The sequence below is a fragment of the Hemitrygon akajei genome, chromosome 3, assembly GCF_048418815.1.
Source record: "Hemitrygon akajei chromosome 3, sHemAka1.3, whole genome shotgun sequence".
NCBI lineage: Eukaryota > Metazoa > Chordata > Chondrichthyes > Myliobatiformes > Dasyatidae > Hemitrygon > Hemitrygon akajei.
The window spans coordinates 28,406,119-28,428,361 of NC_133126.1; the positions used below are offsets into that span (position 1 = coordinate 28,406,119).

Sequence of the window (22,243 nt, forward strand, 5' to 3'; positions counted from 1 at the left end):
ATCTGACGTTAGCTCCTCTTTCTCAAATTGCAGGGTGGATTCTATCATGTTATGATCACTCTTCCCCTAAGGGTTCCTTTACCTTAAACTCTCCAATTAATTCTAGTTGATTACACAACTCCCAATCCAGAATAGCTGATTCCCTAGTGGGCTCAACCACAAGCTGCTCAAAAAATCCATCTCATAGGCATTCTACAAGTCCCCCCTCTTGGGATCCAGCACCAACCTGATTTTCCCAATGTTCCTGCAAATTAAATCCCCCATGAATATCATAACATTGCCCTTTTGACATACATTTTCTACCTTCCATTGTGATTTGTAGACCACATATTTGCTTCTGCTTGGAGGTATGTATATCACTCCCATCAGGGTCTTTTTACCCTTGTCCCACAACGACTCTATACCTTCTGATCCTAAATAATCTCTTTCTAATTAATTTAATTTCATTTTTTTACCAATACAGCCACCCTACCCACTCTGCCTACCTGCCTGTCTTTTCAACACAATGTAAATTCTTGGGCATTAAGCTCCCAGCTCTATCTTCTTTCAACCACGATTCAGTGATGCTCACAATGTCATGCATAGATAAGAAATCTATAGCACATTACAGGCCCTTCAGCCAACAATGTTGTGCTGATGATGTAACCTATTCTAGAAACTGCCTAGATTTATCCTACCATATAGCTCTTTATTTTTCTAAGCTCCACGTACCTACCTATTAAAAGTCCCTGTTGGATCCGCTTCCACCACCGCCGCTGGCAGTACATTCCACGCACCCACCATTCTCTGAGTGAATGACTTACCCCTGACATTTCCTCTGTACCTACTTCCAAGCACCTTAAAACTATGCCCCCTTGTGTTAGTCATTTTGGCCCTGGGAAAATTCTCTGGCTATCCACACGATCAATGCCTCTCATCATCTTATATTCCTCTATCAGGTCACCTCTCATCCTCCACCGCTCCAAGGAGAAAAGGCCAAGTTCACTCAACCTATTCTCATAAGGCATGCTCTCCAATCCAGGCAACAACCTTGTAAATATCCTCTGCACCTTTCTATGGTTTCCACATCCTTCCTGTAATGAGGTGACCAAAACTGAACATAGTAGTCTAAGTGGGGTCTGACCCAAGTCTTATGTAGCTGTAACATTACCTCAAGGATCTTGAACTCAATCCCATGGTTGATTAATGCCAACACACCATACACCTTCTTAACAACACTGTCAACCTGCACAGCAGCTTTGAGTGTCCTATGGACTCACACCTCAAGATCTCTCTGATTCTCCACACTGCCAAGAGTCTTACCATTAATACTATATTCTGTCTTCAAATTTGACCTACCAAATGAACCACTTCACACTTACCTGGGTTGAACTCCATTTGCCACTTATGCATCCCATCATTGTCCCGCTGTAACCTCTGTCAACCCTCCAGACTAGCCACAACACCCCTTAACTTTTGTGTCATTAGCAAACTTACTAACCCACCCTTCCACTTCTTCATCCAGGTCATCCATTTATAAAAATCACAAAGGGGGGTCCCAGAACAGATCCCTGCAAAACACCACTGGTCACTGACCTTCATGCCAATCTGTAACTGTGCTACAGGTTCAATTACCTTATTCTATATACTGCATGCATTCAAATATAATACCTTCAGTCCTGTATTCATCACCCTCTTTGACTTTTTCCCCCTTTTACATTGCAACAACTTCTTCTTCATCATCTAACTTTTAATGGTGGTTGGCAGTCCAACTTAAAGGTGCATTACCACCACCAACTGGACTGGAGTGTGGTGTAGAGGTTTGGGAAGCAAAATCCCTACTAGTTCTTTATCAAATAACAACAAAATTACCTCAAAAAGCCCCATAGAATGTAAATAATGAAAGACAGTATTGTGAATGTAATTAAATTAAATTGTGTACAGTTCTGGTCACTGAATTAGATGTCAACAAATTAGAGGGAGTACAGAGGATATTTACTAGAATGTTAGCTGGGTTTCAGCACCTAAGTTACAGAGGAAGGTTGAACAAGTTAGGTCTTTATTCTTTGGAGCATAGAAGGTTGAGGGGGGGACTTGATAGAGGTATTTAAAATTATGAGGGGGATAGATAGAGTTGACGTGGATAGGCTTTTTCCATTGTGAGTAGGAGAGATTCAAACAAGAGGACATGAGTTGAGAGTTAAGGGGCAAAAGTTTAGGGGTAACACGAGGGGGAACTTCTTTACTCAGAGAGTGGTAGCTGTGTGGAATGAGTTTCCAGTAGAAGTGGTAGAGGCAGGTTCGATTTTGACATTTTAAAAAAAATTGGATAGGTATATGGACAGGAAAGGAATGGAGGTTTATGGGCTGAGTGCAGGTAGGTGGGATTAGGTGAGAGTAAGCATTACTCTCACCTAGAAGGGCCTAGATGGCCTGTTTCCGTGCTGTAATTATTATATGGTTATAAGTCAGTTCCATAACTTGGCAAAGTTTTTAAATGAAATCTATCAACCCCTAAAGACAGTAGTGCAGCCTGCATTTGTTTTCTTTCAAACTTAAATGCTTCACATTGTAAAAGAATGTGTTCAACTGTTTCATAATGATGATAAAGCCTGTACACCCCAGAGTAATGTTTTCCAAGAGACAAGGAATAATTAAGCACAGTACATCCAATTCTAACTCGAGGCAATATAATTCCTTCCCTTCTTTTTTACCCCCTTCTTCCTTCAATCCAACAGTTTTATGTATTTTGTAAAGGTGTCTCCCCTTATGACCATTATCCCACAAGTCTTGCCAAAATCCCCTCATTTGCAACTCTCCCCACAGAATGCAACTTTGCCCTATCATCGGCCTGTCCTTGCTAGTGGAATACTGCTTCCATTTTCCATTCCCCTGCCAAATTAGTTTAAACCCTCCCAAAAAGCTCTAGCAAATCTGCCCACAAGGATATTGGTCTCCCTTGAGTTCATCCCGTTTGTATAGGTCATACCTTCCCTAGAAAAGATCCCAATGATTCAGAAATCTGAACCCCTGCCCCCTGCACCAATCCCTCAGCAAGACATTCATCCACCAAATCATCCTATTCTTAGCCTCACTAGTCATCCAGAGATTATTACTCTGGAGGTCCTGATTTTCAGCTTTCTACCTAGTTCCCTAAAATCTCTCTTTAGGGCCTCCTCACCTTGTCTACCTATGTCATTAATGACAATATGTACCAAGATTTCTGGCTGCTCACCCTTTCCCTTTAAAATGTTGTGAACCGGATCTGAGACATCCGTGACCCCGGCACCTGGGAGGCAACATACCATCCCAGTGTCTCTATCACATCCACAGAATCTCATTGCTATTCTTCCAGCTGAGGACTCTCCTATCACTACTGCAGTCCTGGTCACCTCTCTTCTGTTCTGAGCTACAGCACCAGACTCAATGCCAGAGACCTGATTACTGTGGCTCCCTCCAGTAGGTCTTCCCCCTCAACAGTATCCAAAGTTGTATACTTATTATTGAGGGGCACTCTATACTGGCAGCCCATTTCCCTTCCTTCTCCTGACAGTCACCCAGTTACCAGCCAACTGCAACCGAGGGGGTGACTACCTCCCTATAGCTCCTATCAATCATCTCCTCAGTCTGAAGGTCATCGAGCTCCATTCTCTGAGGACCTGCAGCTCGCTGCACTTGGTGTAGATGTGGTTATCTGGGTGGCTGGAGGTCTCCCAGATTTTCCACATCTCACACATTGAACAAACCACAGCCTCTGTATCCATTCTCACTGCACTAATGGTGCTCAGATGAGGAATGAAGAATAAAGAAGAAGAAATTTACCAGATACTTAACTCATCCAAGCCTGATCTCACCTAAGCATGATGAGCCAAAGCCGCCCCATCACTAGCCCACTCACAGAATGGTTGCTCATTTTTATTCGCCTTTTCTAATGAATCCCGTTCATTGATTGAGCACAGTCCAACTCCGAAAACTGTCGCAAACTGTTGTCTTTTTTAATCTTCAACCAGGGACCTAGGTGAAATTGTTGCCTTTTCTCATGCTCTCGTAAACTGATTGGGCACAGTCAAACTCCCTTGTCTTTACTTACATGCCTGTGATGCTGCGAGAAGTGACTTCATTGTATCGCACCTTGTCTGATGATGTAAGGTACAATGAAAAAAGATGCTTACAGTGGTATCCCAGGCACGTAGGTTTATAGAAAATTAAAGATTAAAGATTTGCTTTATTTGTCAACGTACATTGAAACATACAGTGAAATGTATCATTAGCATCAATGATCAACACAATCCAAGGAAGTGGTGGGGGCAGCTCACAAGTGTCACCATGCTTCTGGCACCAGCACAGCACGCCCATGACTCACTAACCCTGACCCAGAAGACCATAAGGCATACATATATGCCCCATCAAGTCTGCTCCACCATTCCATGATGGCTGATTTATTATTTATTACCCTTCTCAACCCCATTCTCCTGCCTTCTCCTCATACCTTTTGACACCCTGACTAATCAAGTACCAAACAATTTCTGCTTTAAATAAACCCAATGACTTGGCTTCCACAGCTGAATGTGGCAATTAATTCCATAGATCCACCACCCTCAGGCAAAAGAAATTCCTCCTCATCTCTGTTCTGAAGGGATATCCTATTCTGAAGCTGTTGCCTCTGGTTCTAGAATCACCCTCTACAGGAAGCATCTTCTCCCCATCCATTCATCCATTCTAGGTTTCAATGAGATCCCCTCTAATTTTTCTAAACTCCAGCAAGTACAGGCACAGAGCCATCAATCAGACCCTTCATTTCTGGTAACAACAGAGACCTTTGGGATCTGGGAGGAATTTGGAGACTCACAAGGAGAATGTGTAAACTGCTTACAGATAACAGTGAGAACTGAACACCACTCTTCCGATCGCTGGCGCTCACAGGACATAGAACAGTACAGCACAGGACCAGGCCTTTTGGCCCATAAAGTCTGTGCCAAGCATGAGGCGAAATTAAACTAAATCTCCTGTCTGTACACGGTCCATATCCCCCCACTCACATGTCATACAGATTCTTAAACAGCTCTATCATATCTGTTTCTACCACCACCCCTGGCAGCCTGTTCCAGGCATCCACCACTCTCCATATAAAATAACTTGCCCCGCACATCTTTTTTAAACTTTTCTCCTTCTCAACCTTAAATGCATGACCTCTAGTATTTGACATTTCGACTCCGGGGAAGTGGTTCTGGCTGTCTACACTATCTATACTCTCATGATTTGATATACTTCTCTCAGGTCTCCCATCACCGAGAAAACAACCCACGTCTGTCCAACCTCCCCTTACAGCTTGTGCCCTCTAATGCAGGCAGCATTCTGGTGAACCTTCTTCAAAGTCTGCACAACAGCTTCTTCTCAGCCACCATCAGATTTCTGGACAGAAAATGAACCCATTAACACTACCTCCTAATTTGGCTCTTTTTTTTGTATTACTGTAATATATATATATATTTCTTATTGTCATTTATTAGTATATTTTATGTATTATACTATACTGATGCTGCAAAACAACACATTTCACAGTATGTATCAGTGATAATAAACCAGATTCTGAGTTTGACATCTTTCCTGGAATTGGGTAACCAGAATTGCACACAATATTCTAAGTGCATCCTAATCATTTTTGCATCACTTACAGAACATAAATTAACAAGACAGCAAAGATAAACAATATGCAAAACAAGACAGTAGTGCCAAATAGCCACATACACATGGTAGTGCGAGAGGTGGACTGTAGCGTTCTACTGCCGAGGTAAGGCTAGGATTGTGCAGGTCAGTTCAAGAACCTAATACCTTGCTCTCCTACCTGGCATTTTGGCTGGTGAGTGGGTGGCAGATGACCTCCCCCACTTGTCCTCCCACTTGCTGCATGACTGGTGTCTATTGGCAAATCCCAAGTAGGGATCTCAAACAGCGTCAGGGAGCCAGGACCTACAGTGTTGTGGTTGGGAGCAGGCGCCAACATGTTCCCGGCATCAACGAACAAGGATCAACTTTATTCACCATATACATTTACATCTTTAGGAATTTGCTGTGGTGTGTAGGTCAGGGCGTGACATGCAACAAAAACACAACAATGTTCAACAATTATACATAATAGAGGTTAAAGTATGGATATAGAATAAAATTTGCAAAAGTACATAAATACCAACATGTATTTACAATTTAAAGAGCATTATAAAAAAGAGGTTTAAAATGTTTACAGGGCAGTGCAGTGACAGTGATAGAGGAGGGTGTGGGGGCTAACTAGAATGATTCATCAGATTAACTTCTTGGGGAAAGAAACTTTTAAGATGGAGTGAAATTTTTGTCTTAATAACCCTATGGTGCTTTTGGAAAAGGCAGTTTGCAGGATGGGTGGCACTTGCAGATTTTTCCTGCCCTCTTCTTTGCCCTGGACATATACACATCCTGTACTGTTAGTAGACTGCAGCCAGTCTACTATCCAGAAAATAGTGGGAAATAGCAGCCAGAAAAATGACCTCTTCTGCCGAGCTGGCAGTTCGCTGTATATTGTGAGAGGATGCTGCACTAAACCAGACACTAATGGCTGATGTGAAGATGGTAATGTAGTGTACTTAAGGTCCTAGTACCAAGTCATAGAGATGTACAGCACAAAACGCTAACCATCTCAGCTAGCCCTATTTGCCCAGGTGTGGCCCATATCCCTCTCAACCTTTGATGCTTCGTTCAAAGATTCAAAGTTTCATTTATTATTAAAGTACACAACTCTGAAATTCTTCTTCTCTGGGCAGCCATGAAACCAAGAAAGGCAGCATGATCATCAACATCCAAATCCCTCCTCCTGCACAAAAAAAAACGAGAAATGGAACAGGCACATCAATCCTCAAATCTTTCCTCCCACACAAAAAAATGAACAAAACGGATCAGGCACATTGACCCCCAAATCCTTCCTCCCGCACAAATAAACAAGAAAGATCAGGTGAACAACATAGAACATAAAAAAAACTATAAGACTGATAAAAGTCTATAGTTCAGGTCCACATCCAAAACGTAGAAAACCTGGGTAACACTCTCTGGCAGGCATTCCTCTCTCCATTAGCAGAATGATCAAAAGGCAGGCAGCCAGCGCTCACCCTCCACACTAGCCTCGATGCTTCAGTCTCCCTCATCACTTTAATCAGTGCACAATGGAAGCTTTAATCGGTGAAATGGAGTCAAACATCAGCTTGCGCCCTGTGCCGCAGCCTGCCTGCCATAAGGTCTGCACACACTGCCTCTGTCTTGGAGACTGCAGTGTGCTGAAGCACCCAAACAATCTCCAAACCTCCACACTCGCCTCAATGTTTCAGTCTCCCTCATCAATTTAATCAGCGAACAATGGAAGAGGTAATTGGCAAAATGGAGTAGAACATCAGCTCGGGCCGCGTCCCGCAGCTTGCCCACACGTGCCACCTCCGCATCCCGTAATTCTCTTGGAGTCTGCAGAGTGCTAGAATATCCAAACAATCTCCAAACAGCAAACCGTAGGCTCCAACAGTTTCAGAATCACACCCAAGACGGAAAACAAGCGTAACAGACATAAAAGAAGTGAAATATATGGTTTCATGATATTTCCAGAAGATGTCAACCAAAGGAGCATAGTACATAGGCACCATCTTGAATGGAAGTGCCAGTATTGGTATTGATTTATTTTTGCCACAAGTACTGCAGCAAGAGACAGTACAAGACTTGTCTTGCATATTCTTTTTACAGATTAAATCATTACACAGTGCATTGAGCTAGATTGATCTTAGAGTAAAAGTTGGCACAACATCATGGGCTGAGTGGCCTGTACTATGCTATGATATTCTACATTCTGCTGTTTATTCTATATTTATGTGTCTGTCTAAAAGCTTCTCCAATGTCATTATCAGGGGGATGGGAACCAGTATGATGAGCCAACAGGTTTACAAGTAGATGATGGGTGCAACATGAACGTAAGGAAGGACCAGCCAATGATTTGGTACAAATGCAGAGAGAGCGAAGAGTTAAACTGTACCACAGAGGCAAAGCTCAAAAGGGTGAAGAATGCAGGACTGAAGGTGCTGTATTTAATGTGCGAAACATTCAGAATAAGGTGGACGAACCCGTGGTGTAGTTAGAGATTGGTCAGTTTGGCATTGTGGGCATCACTGAGTCATGACTGAAAGAAGGCCATTGGTGGGAGCTTAACATCAAAGGATAAAAGTTGTATCGAAAGGACAGGCAGGAAGGCATAGGCTGTGGTGTGGCTCTGTTGGTAAGAGATGGAATTACATCTTCAGAAAGAGGTGACATAGGGTCAGAGAATGTTGAATCTTTGTGGATGGAGTTACGAAACAGGAAGGGTAAAAAAAAACCATTATGGGAGTCATATATAGGCCTCCAAATAGTAGCCAAGATGTGGGGTTGAGATTGCAAAGGGCGTTGGAAAAGGCATTTAATAAGGGCAATGTCACAATTGTAATGGGGGACTTTAATATGCAAGGGGATTGATGTCAGAGCACAAGAGAGAGAATTTGTTGAACACCTTTTTTGAGCAGCTTGTGCTTGAGCCTACTCGGGGAAAGGCTGTCTTAAACTGGGTGTTATTAGGGAGGTTAATGTAAAGGAACCCTTAGAAGGCAGTGATCACAATATGATTAAATTTCTACTGCAGTTTGAGAGGGAGTAGCATAAGTCATATGTATCAGTATCACAATGGAATAAAGGGAATTACAGAGCCATGAGGGAGCAGCTTGCCCAAGTGGATTGGGGAGGATATTGGTGGGGATGACAGTAGTGCAGAGATGGCTGAAGTTTCTGGGAATAGTTCACAAGGTGCACGATAGATATGTCCCAAAGAAGAAGTCCTCAAATGGCAGGGCTAGGCATCTGTGGCTGACTAGGGAAGTTAAGGACTGCATAAAAGCTGAGGGAAGGGCATATAAGGTAGCAAAAGTGAGAGAGAAGTTGGATGATTGGGAAGCTTTTAAAATCCAACAAAAGGCAACCAAAAAGCTATAAGAAGGGAAAAGATGAAATTAAGGGCAAATTAGCCAATAATACAAAGTAGGAAACTAAAAGCTTTTTCAGTTATATAAAGAGCAAAAGTGAGGTTGGAGTTGATATTGGATGACTGGAAAATTATGCTGGTGAGGTAGTAATGGGGTTCAAAGAAATGGCAAATGAACTTAATAAGTACTTTGCATCAGTCTTCACTGTGGAAGACATTAGTAGTGTGCCAGAGGTCTGTGAGTGTCAAGAAGCAGGAGTGAGTGCCATTGCTATTACAAAGGAGAAAGTGCTAGGCAAACCCAAAGGTCATAAGGAGGTTAAATCACCTGGACCAAATGGACTACATCCCAGAGTCCTGAGAGAGGTTGCTGAAGAGATAATGGATGCATTGGTCATGATCTTTCAAGAATCACTTGATTCTGGCATGGTCCTGGAGGAAGTAACTAGCAGGGTGGACAATGGAGAGGCAGTGGATGTTATTTACTTGATAAGGTGGCACACATGGGGCTGCTTAACAAGATAAAATCCTCCATCATTACTGGAAAGATACTGGCAACAATAGAGGAATGGCTGACAGCCAGGAGGCAGTGAGTGGGAATAAAGGGGTCATTTTCTGGTTGGCTGCCAGAGATTAGTGTTGTTCCTCGGGGGTCAGTATTGGGACTGCTAATTTTCACATTGGTTGTCAATGATTTGGATATTTGGAATTGATGACTTTGTGGAAAGTTTGCGGATGATACAAAGGTGGAGGGGTAGGTAGTGCTGAGGAAGATTGCCACAGTACTTGGACAAATTGGAAGAATGGGCAAAAAAGTGGCGGATGGAATACAGTGTTGGGAAATGTATGATATGCATTTTGGCAAAAGGAACATTAGTGCAGACTATTAACTGAATAGGGGGAAAATTCAAACATCAGAGGTGCAGAGGGACTTAAGAGTTCTCGTGCAAGACTTCTAGAAGGTTAATTTACAGGTTGAGTCTGTGGTAAAGTAGGCAAATGCAATGTTAGCATTTATTCAAAGGGAATAGAATATAGAAGCAAGGAGATAATGCTGGGCCTTTATAAGACACTAGTCAGGCCACACTTGGGAGTATTGTCAACAGTTTTGGGCCCCATATCTCAGAAAGGAGAGAGTCCAAAGGAGGATCACAAGGAGTATTTGGCAGCTTTGGGCCTGTACTCACTGGAATTTAGAAGAATGTAGGGGGGATCTCATTGAAACCTACCGAATGTTGAAAGGACTAGATAAGGTGGATGTGGAGAGGATGTTTCCTGTGGTGGGTATATCCAAAACTAGAGTGCACAGCCTCAGAATTGAAGGGCAACTTTTTAGAACAGAGGTAAGGAGGAATTTTTTTTTAGCCAGAGAGTGGCGACTCTGTGGAATGCTCTGCCACAGACTGCGGTGGAGATACATGGGTATATTTAAAGAGGAAGCTGATAGATTCCTAATTGGTAAGGGCATCAAAGCAAATGGCGAGAAGGCAGATGTATGGGGTTGAGTGTGATCCGGGATCAGTCATGATGGAATGATGGAGTAGACTCAATGGGCTGAATGGCCTAATTCTGCTCCTAATGTCTTATGGTCTCATGGTTGTATCTGCTTCCATCACCACCCTGGCAGAGCATTCCAGGCACCCACCAATCTCTAAGTAAAAATCTTGCCCCACACATCTCTTTGAAAGCTTCCTCCTCCCACCTTAAATGCATGCCCTCTAGTGTCTGATGCTCCATGTCCTGTATGTTTAATCAGGGTGAACAGGAGACTTTCCCTTCACACTACCTGTCCCATTCCCACCTTCTCCGCTACTGAAAACTGGTTTTCCCTCCTTCCCAGTTATGATGGAAGTCCTTAGCCCTGACCCTGGTTCTCTCTGAGAGGCCCGGAAAAGTGGCTATTAGCGTTATGCTTTAGAGCGACTGTGGTTCAATTCCTACCACTATGTGAAAGGAGCTTGTATGTTCTCCCTGTGACCGTGTGAGTTGCCTGGTTTTCTCCCACATTCCAAATATGTACAGGTTAGAGTTAGTAAGTTGTGGGCATGTTGTGTTAGCCTGGAAGCATGGTGGCACTTGTGAACTATCTCCAGCACATCGTCAGAATGTGTTGGTTGTGGACAAAAAAACGATGATTTCACTGCATGTTCTGGTTTACATGTGACAAATACAGCTACACACACCAAGTGCAGGAGAAATGCAGCTGGTCTGGCAGTGTCTATGGAGGGGAATAAACAGTCGACGTTTCAGGCCAAGACCCTTCATCAGGACTGGAAATGAAAGGGGAAGATTCCAGTAGCCCTCCCAAGCTTCTCTTAAATTTTGCAGAAGAACCCCCATCCACCACTTCCGCTGGCAGCTCATTCCACACTCACAGCATCCTCTGAGTGAAGAAGTTCACCCTCAGGTTCTCCTTAAACAGTACACTTTCCACCCTTAACCTTGGACCTCTAGCTCTAGTCTCACCCAACCTCAGTGGAAAAAGCCTGCTGCACTTACCCTACGTATACCCCTCATAATTTTGTATACCTCTATCAAATCTCCCCTCATTCTCCTATGTTCCAGGGAGTAAAGTCCTAACCTATTCACCCTTGCCCTATAACTGAGGTTCTCACATCCTGACAGATCTTCTAATACAAATCCAAACATTTGCAATTAGTTTGCTTCCGGTTGTTCATGCATAAGATGTGAATTTTTAGTTTGATTACATCAATGGTGATTTCACAATGTGAGTGTGAATTAAAACAGGCAGGAGGTTAAACTATCAAATTATTCTTACACTGACTGCCTAAAATGTTTACTTAAAAAGAATTTCCCGCAAACGATGCGAATGGGAAACAGGACAGTGATCTGACTGCGTAACAGTTGGACAGAATATCCACTGAAGAGCATGTCCCTCCCATCAATCTCACCAGCTTTTACATAAAGCATTCTACCCTGATTCATCACAGTATGAGTGATATGGTAACTGCTCTGCCCAAGACCATAGGACATATGAGCACAATTCAGTCATTCTGCCCATCCAGTCTGCTCCACCATTTATTATCCCTCTCAGCCTCATTCTCCTGCCTTCTCCCTGTAAGCTTTGATGCCCTTACTAATCAACAATCTATCAATCTCTGCTTTAAATATACCCAATGACTTTGCCTCCAAAGCCATCTGTGGCAATGAATTCTGCAGATTCACCACCCTCTTGATAGAGAAATTCATCCTCATCTCTGTCCTAAAGGGATATCCTTGTATTCTTACGCTGTGCCCTTTGGTCCTAGATTCTCCCACTATAGGAAACATCTTCTCCACATCCACTCTATCTAGGGTTTTCAATAGTCTACAGGTTTCATTGAGATCCCCCTTACTCTTCTGAACTCCAGTGAGTGCAGGCCCAAAGCCATCAAATACTCCTCGTACTTGGGGTCATTTCATTCATTCTCGTGAATCTCTTCGGGACCTTCTCTAATGCCAGCACATCCTTTCTTACATATGGGGCCAAAAGCTGCTCACGGTGCTTCAAATGCAGTCTGATCAATTCCTTGTGAAGCCTCAACAAGAAACTGCAGAGAAGACCAATCAGTCTGCTGGAGGAGCTCAGTGGGCTGACCAGCATCTGTGGGAGGGAATTAATTCCCTCAGGGCTTTAGCCCAAAAACTATCCCACAGATGCTGTTCAATCACTGAGTTCTTCCAGAAAAGTGTCTGTTGTTCCACTCTCAGCATCTGTACTCTCTGGTGTCTAAACTCCAGAGGGCTGTGAAGACAGCCCTATCTATCACACAATTCAACCATCCCCTCCATTAACTCACCTAAGAGGAAAGTTGGATCAGCCATGATGATATAGCGAGGCAGACTTGATGGGCCAAATGGCTTAATTCTGCTCCTATATCTTATTGTCTTATAATCGAAAACCCCTCCCTCCTGGTCATTCTCTCTTCTTCCCTGTCCCAGAGGACAAAAGATATACACAGTAAGCTTGAAATCAGATCCCACCAAGCCTAAGGACAGCTTCTACCCCACTGTTATCAGACTACTGAAGGTTTCCCTAGTAGAGATGGGGCCCAAAGCTACTCACAGTGCTTCAAATGCTGTCTAATGCGTTTGCATGATGTGCAAGTACATTGGAAGCTTTGAAGAGATGTTTAGATAGGCACATGAAGATGGAAGGATGTGGACATTATGTATGTAGGAGGGATTAGTTTTGGGGAGGTTGATTTAATTTTCAGTTGGTTCAGCACAACATTGTGGACTGAAGAGCCTGTTTCTGTGCTGCACTGTTCTATGTTCTATATTCTGTGTAATACAATAAGGTGGACTCTTGATCTCAGAATCCCTCTGCACTTTACTGACTATCTGCACTGCACCTTCTCCAGAACTGTAACACTTTATCCTACATTCTGTTGTCTTTTGTACTACCTCAGTGTACTTATGTATGGAAACATATACCCTTCACTGTATAATGATACATGTGACAATAAGGATCATGGATCAACTTTATTCACCATATTTACATGTATTAGAGATTTTACTGTGGTGAGTTGCTCACTGCGTGACATACAACAAAAACCATTAACATTCAATAATTATAAAGAATTATATTGTCTATTATGCTGTTTTTTAAAAAGCTAATAGAGATTAAGGACAGATATGGAATAAAGTGTGCACAAATAAATAAATAAATACCAGCATGTATTTACAATGTGAACCGCATTATAAAAGTAGTTAGAAGTGTTTACAGTGCAGTGCAGTGCAGTGATGGGGTAATAGAGAGAAGGGGTGAGTGAGGGGCTAACTAGATTGATTGATCAGATGAAAGTCCCTGGGGAAAGAAACTTTTAATATGGCATGAAGCTTTTGTTTTAATAGCCCTGTAGTACTTTCCAGAAGGGTGCTTTTGGAAATGGTAGTTTCTAGGGTGGGTAGTGTCCGCAATGACTTTTTCTGTGCACTTCTTTGCCCTGGATACATACAAGTCCTGCAGTGATAGCTAAACCAACAATCACTAACACTGCACATTCCTTGACCTAATCTGCTAGGAATGTTTCTTTGGCGCGGAATGAGCCTTCACTCCTATGAACACTTCCTACTTGAGGAGTTAGTTTCGAGACTCTGTTCAGGAAGGTCTGTGGATACCTGCCCACATGGCAGTCCGGTTCTACGCCAGTAACTCCACTCTGAACCTCCATCAGTTTTCGCTCTCTTACTTCCCACAGCAGATGTGTTTCACATTCTTGGGGAATTTTTATTTTTCCTTCCAACAAAACCAGCTTTTGGCTCATAATATTCTTTGTCACCAAACCCTTCCAAATATGGGGAATTGCAGAATGGAAGTGCGAAAAAGTAAGCAGCGCGGGCCAAACCAGGGATGAGTAACAGCTGGTGTGATGCAGGATTTTGCTGTGTCACAAGACCCATGCTGAACAAGGAACATTTCAGCACAGTACAGTCCCTTGGCCCACAATGTTGTGCCAACCTTTTAACCTACTCTAAGATTAATCTAACTTTTCCCTCTGTTTTTCTATCATGCATGTGCTTATGGAAGAGGAAGAAGGAGGGAAAATTTACCAGAAGCTGGATTAATTGATGTTCATGTTATCAGGTTGGAGACTACCCAGACAGAATATGAGGTATTGCTCCTCCAACCTGAATTTGGCCTCACTGTGACTGTAGAGGAGGCCATGGGCTGACATGTTGGAATGGGAATGGGAAGTTGAAAATGGTAGCCACTGGGCAATCCTGCCATTTATTCTCATCCAGAGATATTGCCTGAACTGCTGAGTTCCTCCAACATTTTGTGCATGTCACTCAAGATTTCTAGCATCAATAGAACTTTGTGTTTAAGATTCCACCTGCTCCCTTAACTGATATGTACCCCTTTCCACTGTACCACCTCCCATCTCCCTTGATACCTGTAGTACTTAGTAACCTACCAACATCTGTCTTGAGTAATGTCAGTAACCAAGCGTAATCAATGAGTAAGGACAGGTTGGGAAGAAATGTTTTTACCCCATGGATGGTGAATCTTTGGAGACCTCCACCCAGCAGTGTAGGGACGAAGGAATCAGAAACACGAGATTTTGCAGAGAGATCCAGAGCAACATGCACAAAATGCTTTAGGAACACAGCAGGTCAGGCAGCATCTATGGAGAGGAAGAAACATCTAATATTTTGGGCCGAGACCCTTCATCAGAACTGGAAGGGATGGGGGTAAAAGTCAGTATAAGAAGGTGGGGAAGGAGGAGAAGGGGGACAAGCTGGAAGATGATAGGTGAAGCCAGGTGAGGTGGAAGGTAGATGGGTGGGGGAGGGGGCAGGGGAAGTGAGAAGCTGGAGGTAGATTAGTAGGTCAGTATGTTTTCGGGATCAGTGCAGGAAAGTGGAATGAAAGTGAAAAGTCACTTGATAGAGTAACCACGTTTCTAGAACAATGTAATGGTGGCATCAAAAGACTGATGTTTATAAAATTATGAGAGGCATAGATAGACAGCCAGTATCTTTTTCCCAGGGTTGAAATGTTAATAAGGGTAGCTAAGAAAGTATATGGTATGTTTGCCTTCATTAGTTGTGGGATTGAGTTCAAGAGCCTCGAGGTAACATTGCATCCCTGTAAAACCCTGGTTAAACCACACTTGGAGTATTGTGTTCAGTTCAGGTCACCTCATTATAGGAAGGAGGTAGAAGCTTTAGAGAGGGTGCAGGGGAGATTTGCCAGGACAATGTGTAGATTAGAGAATTTGTCACATGAAGATAGGTTGAGCAAGCTAGGTCTTTTCTCTTGGGAGCAAAGGAGGATGAGAGGTGACTTGACAGAGGTATACATGATAATAAGAGTCGACAACCAGAGATGTTTTGCAGGGCACAAATGGCTAATACAAATGGTCATAATTTTAAGATCATTGGAGGCAAATATAGGGGGGATATCAGAGGTATTTTTTTTTACACAGAGAGCGGTGGATTGATAGAACAGCCTGACAGGGGTGGTGGTAGTGGCAGGTACATTAGGGCATTTAAGAAAATCTTAAAATTGGCAGATGGATGATAGAAAAATGGAGGACTATGTAGGAGGGAAGGAATAGATTGATCTTAGAGTAGGTTAAGAAGTGGGCACAACATTGTGGGCCAAAGGGCCTGTACTGTGTTGTAATGTTCTACATTCTATGTTGTATAATAGGGGCCATGCATTTAAGGTGAGAGGGGAAAAGTTAAAGGGAGATGTGCAGGACAAATATTTTTACACAGAGAGTGGTTGAAAGGGGTGAAAGGAGTGTCGGTGGAGGCAAGTTCAACAGGAATTTAAGAGCAATACACACAAAATGCTGGAGGAAGTCAGCAGGTCAGACAGCATCTATGGAAATGAATAAACAGTCAGGGTTTCAGACCGAGAGCCCTCACTGGGACTGCAGAAGAAAGGAATTAGGAAAGCCTGGAAGAGCCATGAAATGTCTTTGGCAAGTAGGATTAAAGAGAATCTCAAGGCATTCTATATATCAAGAGTAAGAGGGTAACAAGGGAGAGGATGGGACCACTCAAGATAAAGGGAGGATGTTGTTGAGATCCTTAATGAGTATTTTACATCAGTATTACCAAGGAGAAGGAGCTGGAGGACAGGGAGATCACTGCCACTTGTATTAATATGCCAGGGCATTTCAAGATAAAGGAGGGGTAGGATATACCCCTTTATTGAAAGAGGCAAAAGATGAGATTTTTGGGGCCTTGACCAATATCATGACCTCCCTCACCACAGATAACGTCCCGGAGAACTGGCGAGTATCTAATATTGTTTCATTATTCACGAAGTGAATCAGGGATAATCCTGGAAAGTATAGACCAGTGAGTCTCAGATCAGTGGTTGGAAAGTTACTGGACAGAATTCTTAGGGATAGGATTTATGAGCATTTGGAAAATCACGGCTAATTAGGGAGAGCCAGTCTGGCTTTGTGCAGGGCAAGTTGTGTCTTACTAACTTGATTGAAGTTCTTAATGAGGTCACGTGGGTGATTGAATTTAGAGCTGTGGACATTTTCTACCTAGATAGATTTTATTAAGGCATTTGACAAGATTCCTCATGAGAGGCTCATCCAGAAGATTAAGATGCATGGGTTCTGTGATGAATTGGCCATTTGGATACAGAACCAGTTTGTGCATTCGAGACAGAGGGTAGTGGTCGAAGGAACTTATTCTAGCTGGAGGTCTATGATTAGTGGTGTTCTGCAGAGATCTTTACTAGGACCTTTACTATTTGTGATGTATATAAATGACCTGGATGAAAATGTAGATGTATGGGTTAGTAAGTTTGCAGATAATATGAAAATTGGTGGTGGTGTGGATTGTGTAGAAGATTGGGAAAGCATACAGTAGGGTATAAATCATAAGACAAAGGAGCAGAAATCAGCCATTCGGCCCATCGAGTCTGCTCCGCCATTTCATCATGAGCTGATCCAATTTCCCCTTTAGTCCCATTCCCCCACCTTCTCACCATAACCTTTGATGCCCTGATTACTCAGATACCTATCAATCTCTGCCTTAAATACACCCAATGCCTTGGCCTCCACTGCCACCCGTGGCAACAAATTCCATAGATTCACCACCCTCTGGCAAAAATTTTTTTTTCGCATCTCTGTTCTGAATGGGCGCCCTGCAATCCTCAAGTCATGGCCAAACCAATCTTCCATCCTTGGACTCACTTTACACCACGCACTGTCGGAGCAGTGCTGCCAGGATAATCAAGGATAAGTCCCACCCAGCCAACACACTTTTTGTCCCACTTCCCTCCAGAAGAAGGTTCAGGAGCATGAAGATACATACGGCCAGATTTGGGAACAGCTTCTTTCCAACTGTGATAAGACTGCTGAACAGATTCTGACCCAGATCTGGGCCGTACCTTCCAAATATCTGGACCTGACTTGCACTACCGTACTTTCCCTTTTCTATTTTCTAATTATGATTTATAATTTAAATTTTTATTATATTTACTTCTATGTGTACTTCAGGGAGCGCAAAGCGCAGAAACAAATATCACTGTGATGATTGTATGCTCTAGTATCAATTGTTTGGTGACAATAAAGTATTTGTATTGTATTGTCCTCTCGTACTAGACTCCCCCATAATGGGAAAAAACTTTGCTACATCCACTCTGTCCATGCCTTTCAACATTTGAAATGTTTTGTATGAGGTTCCGCCTCATTCTTCTAAACTCCAAAGAGTACAGTCCAAGAGCGGTCAAACATTCCTCATATGTTAACCATCTCATTCCCAGAATCATTCTAGTGAATCTTCTCTGAACCCTCTCCAATGTCAGCACATCCTTTCTTAAATAAGGAGCCCAAAACTGCACACAGTATTCCAAGTGAGGTCTTACCAGTGCCTTTTAGAGCCTCAACATCACATCCCTGCTCCTATACTCTATTCCTCTAGAAATGATGCCAACATTGCATTTGCCTTCTTCACCACCGACTAAACCTGGAGGTTAACCTTAAGGGTATCCTGCACGAGGACTCCCAAGTCCCGTTGCATCTCAGAACTTTGATTTCTCTCCCCATTTAAATAATAGTCTGCCCATTTATTTCTTCTAACAAAGTGCCTGACTGTACACTTTCCGACATTGTAATTCATTTGCCACTTCTTTGTCCATTCCCCCAATCTATCCAAGTCTCTTTGCAGACTCTCTGTTTCCTCAACACTACCGGCCCCTCCACCTATCTTTGTATCATCAGCAAACTTAGCCACAAAGCCATCTATTCCATAATCCAAATCGTTGAAATACAATGTAAAAAGAAGCGGTCCCAACACGGACCCCTGTGGAACACCACTGGTAACCGGCAGCCAGCCAGAATGGGATCCCTTTATTCCCACTCTCTGTTTCCTGCCAATCAACCAACACTCTATCCACATATGTAACTTTCCCGTAATTCCATGGGCTCTTATCTTGTTTAGCAGCCTCATGTGTGGCACCTTGTCAAAGGCCTTCTGAAAATCCAAATACACAACATCCACTGCATCTCCCTTGTCTAGCCTACTTGTAATTTCCTCAAAAAATTGCACTAGGTTTGTCAGGCAGGATTTTCCTTTAAGGAAACCATGCTGAGTTCTGCTTATTTTGTCATACGCCTCCAGGTACTCCATAACCTCTTCCTTGACAGTCGACTCCAACAACTTCCCAACCACCAATGTCAAGCTAACAGGTCTATAATTTCCTTTTTGCTTCCTTACCCCCTTCTTAAATAGCGGAATGACATTTGCAATCTTCCAGTCCTCCGGAACCAGGCCAGAGTCTATCGACTTTTGAAAGATCATTGCTAATGCCTCCGCAATCTCCACTACTACTTCCTTCAGAACATGAGGGTGCATTCCATCTGGTCCAGGAGATTTATCTACCCTTAGACTATTCAGATTCCTGAGTACTTTCTCTGTTGTAATTGTGACTGCGCATATTTCTCTTCCCTGACACCCTTGAATGTCCAGTATATTGCTGATGTCTGATCAAAGACAAAGACTGATGCAAAATACCTGTTCAGTTCCTCCGCCATCTCCTTATCTCCCATTACAATTTCTCCAGCATCATTTTCTATTGGTCCTATATCTACTCTCACCTGTCTTTTACTCTTTATATACTTGAAAAAGCTTTTAGTATCCTCTTTGATATTATTTGCTAGCTTAGTATCCTCTTTGATATTATTTGCTAGCAATCAATTGGAGATATAGTTGGAGAAATGGCAGATGGAGTTTGACTCAGCCAAATGTGAAGTGTTGCAATTTGGTAGGCCAAATATAAAGAGACAGTACGCTGTTAAGGGAAAGACCCTTAACAATGTTGAGGAGCTGAGGGATTTGGGGGTCCAAGTCCATAGCTCTTTGAAAGCGGTTACACAGGTTGATAGCATGGTTAAGAAGGCATATGACATGCTTGCCTTTATTAGTTGAGGCACTGAGTTCAGAAGTCAGGAAGTTATGTTGTGCTTTATAAAAGTCTAGTTAGGCTATATCTGGAGTATTGCCTACAGTTCTGGGCAGCCCCATTATAGGAAAGATGTCAAAGCTTTGGAGAGGGTGCAGATGAGGTTTACCAAGAGCTTGGATAAGAGGCATGTGGTATAACAGGATGTTGGACAAGCTTGGGTTGTTTTCCCTGAAGTGGTGGAGGCTGAGGGATCTGATAGAGGTTTGTAAGATTATGAGAGGTATTTAGTAGATAGTGTTCAGACAGTATCTCTTCCCCAGGGTTGACATGTCTAATAATTGAGAGCATGCCTTTAAGATGGGGGGAGGATCATTTCAAAGGAGATGTGAGAGGCAAGTTTTTTACACAGAGAATGGTTTGGATAGATGAAAAAGGTAAGATATGGACATTGTGCCAGCAGAGGGGATTAACTTATTTGGCCATTTCATTACTAATTTAATTGGTTGGGCACAATGTTGTGGGCTGAAGGATCTGTTCCTGTGTTGTACCCTTCTACATTAACTACAGAATAGTTCCCTACCACTCAGTTCTCAAATCGGTTAACTCAACCTCCCTTTGTGCTCGCCATTGCCTCTTACAGTTTAAGATTGTTCATAGAGCCCATATGTCTAAATCTAAACTATCTCGATTCTACCCTGGCATTAGTCCGCTCTGTGATAAATGCAAGAGGGGTGTGGCCTCTCTCATCCACATGTACTGGTTCTGTCCTAGCTTGGAGAAATTCTGGAAAGATGTCTTCACTACATTATCGGGTATTCTGAATCAGCACCTAGAACCTAACCCCTTAATTGCTCTGTTCGGTTTTTGGGGCGAGACAGATTTATGTCTGGGTCCGACCAAATGCTGAATACTATCCTTTGCCTCTCTCCTGGCGAGACGCTTGATCCTCCTTAGATGGAGAGATGTTGCCCCGCCCACTCATGCACAATGGCTTAACGACATTATGGCCCGCTTGGACCTCGAAAAAATACATTATTCAGTTCTTAATTCGGATCTAAAGTTCCATAAGGTCTGGGGACCTTTTATCGAGTACTTTCATAACCTTCCTCTTGACTAGGGTTTTTTTTTTCTTTTTCTTCTTTTTGGTCCCTTGCTTTCAGCTCCCTTTTTTTTCTGGTAGTGGGCATTATTATCCTCTGTTACTAAGTGTATTCACAGTCTGGGAGTTTGACTGTCCAGACTTATACTCTTTATACTGTGTGGTGGTTGGTCTGGAGTTGTTGTTGTTTTTTTCTTGTGTTGTGGGGCTTGGGGAGGACACTAAGCTCACTTGTCTTTAATTTAGGTGCTTTTTTGTTAAATTCTCTTCCTTTGTAGCATATTGTTATTGTATGCTTAATCTTGCACTGTATTAATGCTCCCCATTGGGATTTGGGGTTTTTAATTTTGTAAAATGTTTTGAAAAACTAATAAAAAAATTTTTAAAAAAAGAAAAAAAGAAAAAAAAAAGAATAGTTCCCTACTATAATCTTGATGGGTCAAGAGGACATGTCAGTACTTCATAACTGTCGTGACAGTCTGTGTGTCCACCACCCCCTCAGACAGTGCGTTCCAGATTCCAACCATCTTCCAGGTGATAAAAAATATTCCCCACTTCCTCTCTGAACCTTATTCCCCTTAGACCTCTGTTTCCAGTAGGAGTACAGTCTCTGCTGTAGGGGACAGTGTTCTATTATCTACCCTATTGATGTCCTTCACTATTCTGTCTATCTTGTTTCAAAGGTAAGTCTCAGCACATCACGAAAACCAGCATCCCTTCCATGGACTCTGTCTACTCTTCTCACTGCATCAGTAAAGCGGCCGGCGTAATCAAGGACCCAACCCAACCAGAATGTTATGTCTTCTCTTCTCTCCCTTGGACAGAAGATACAAAAGCCTGAAAGCACATACCAGCAGGCTCAAGGATTCACAGATTCTATCCCACTGTAATAAGACTATTGACTTAATCTATCTCATTATGATCTTGCACCTTATTCTCAGCCTGCACTGCACTTTCTCCATAACTGTTACACTTTATTCTATATTCTGTTATTGTTTTTGCCATGTACTACCTCAATGCGCTGTTGTAATGAAATGATCCGCAAGACAAGTTTTTCACTGTACCTGAGTACATGTGACAATAATAAACCAGCTTACTAATTTAATTTTAGTTCACTGTTCATCAAATTATCCTTCACTAGGCAGCTTGGTTGTCACAATATCAGGGTCTGTTAACAATATTAGATAGATAGATAGATAGATAGATACTTTATTCATCCCCATGGGGAAATTCAAATTTTTTCCAATGTCCCATACACTTG

General features: G+C 42.7%; 1 protein-coding gene across 2 annotated transcripts in view; it reads right to left on the reverse strand.

The window, feature by feature from the left end:
- The window catches only part of bdkrb2 (bradykinin receptor B2), a 127,570-nt gene that overhangs the window by 20,964 nt on the left and 84,363 nt on the right, over positions 1–22,243 (reverse strand). The window contains exon 2 of one of the 2 annotated variants that reach the window (XM_073039424.1): positions 5,825–6,049. The exons of the other annotated variant lie outside the window; for it this stretch is intronic. Coding sequence (XP_072895525.1) covers positions 5,825–5,831 — 7 coding nt within the window. The 5' untranslated portion in view covers positions 5,832–6,049. The remainder of the gene's footprint in view (positions 1–5,824; positions 6,050–22,243) is intronic. 2 annotated transcript variants of the gene reach the window in all.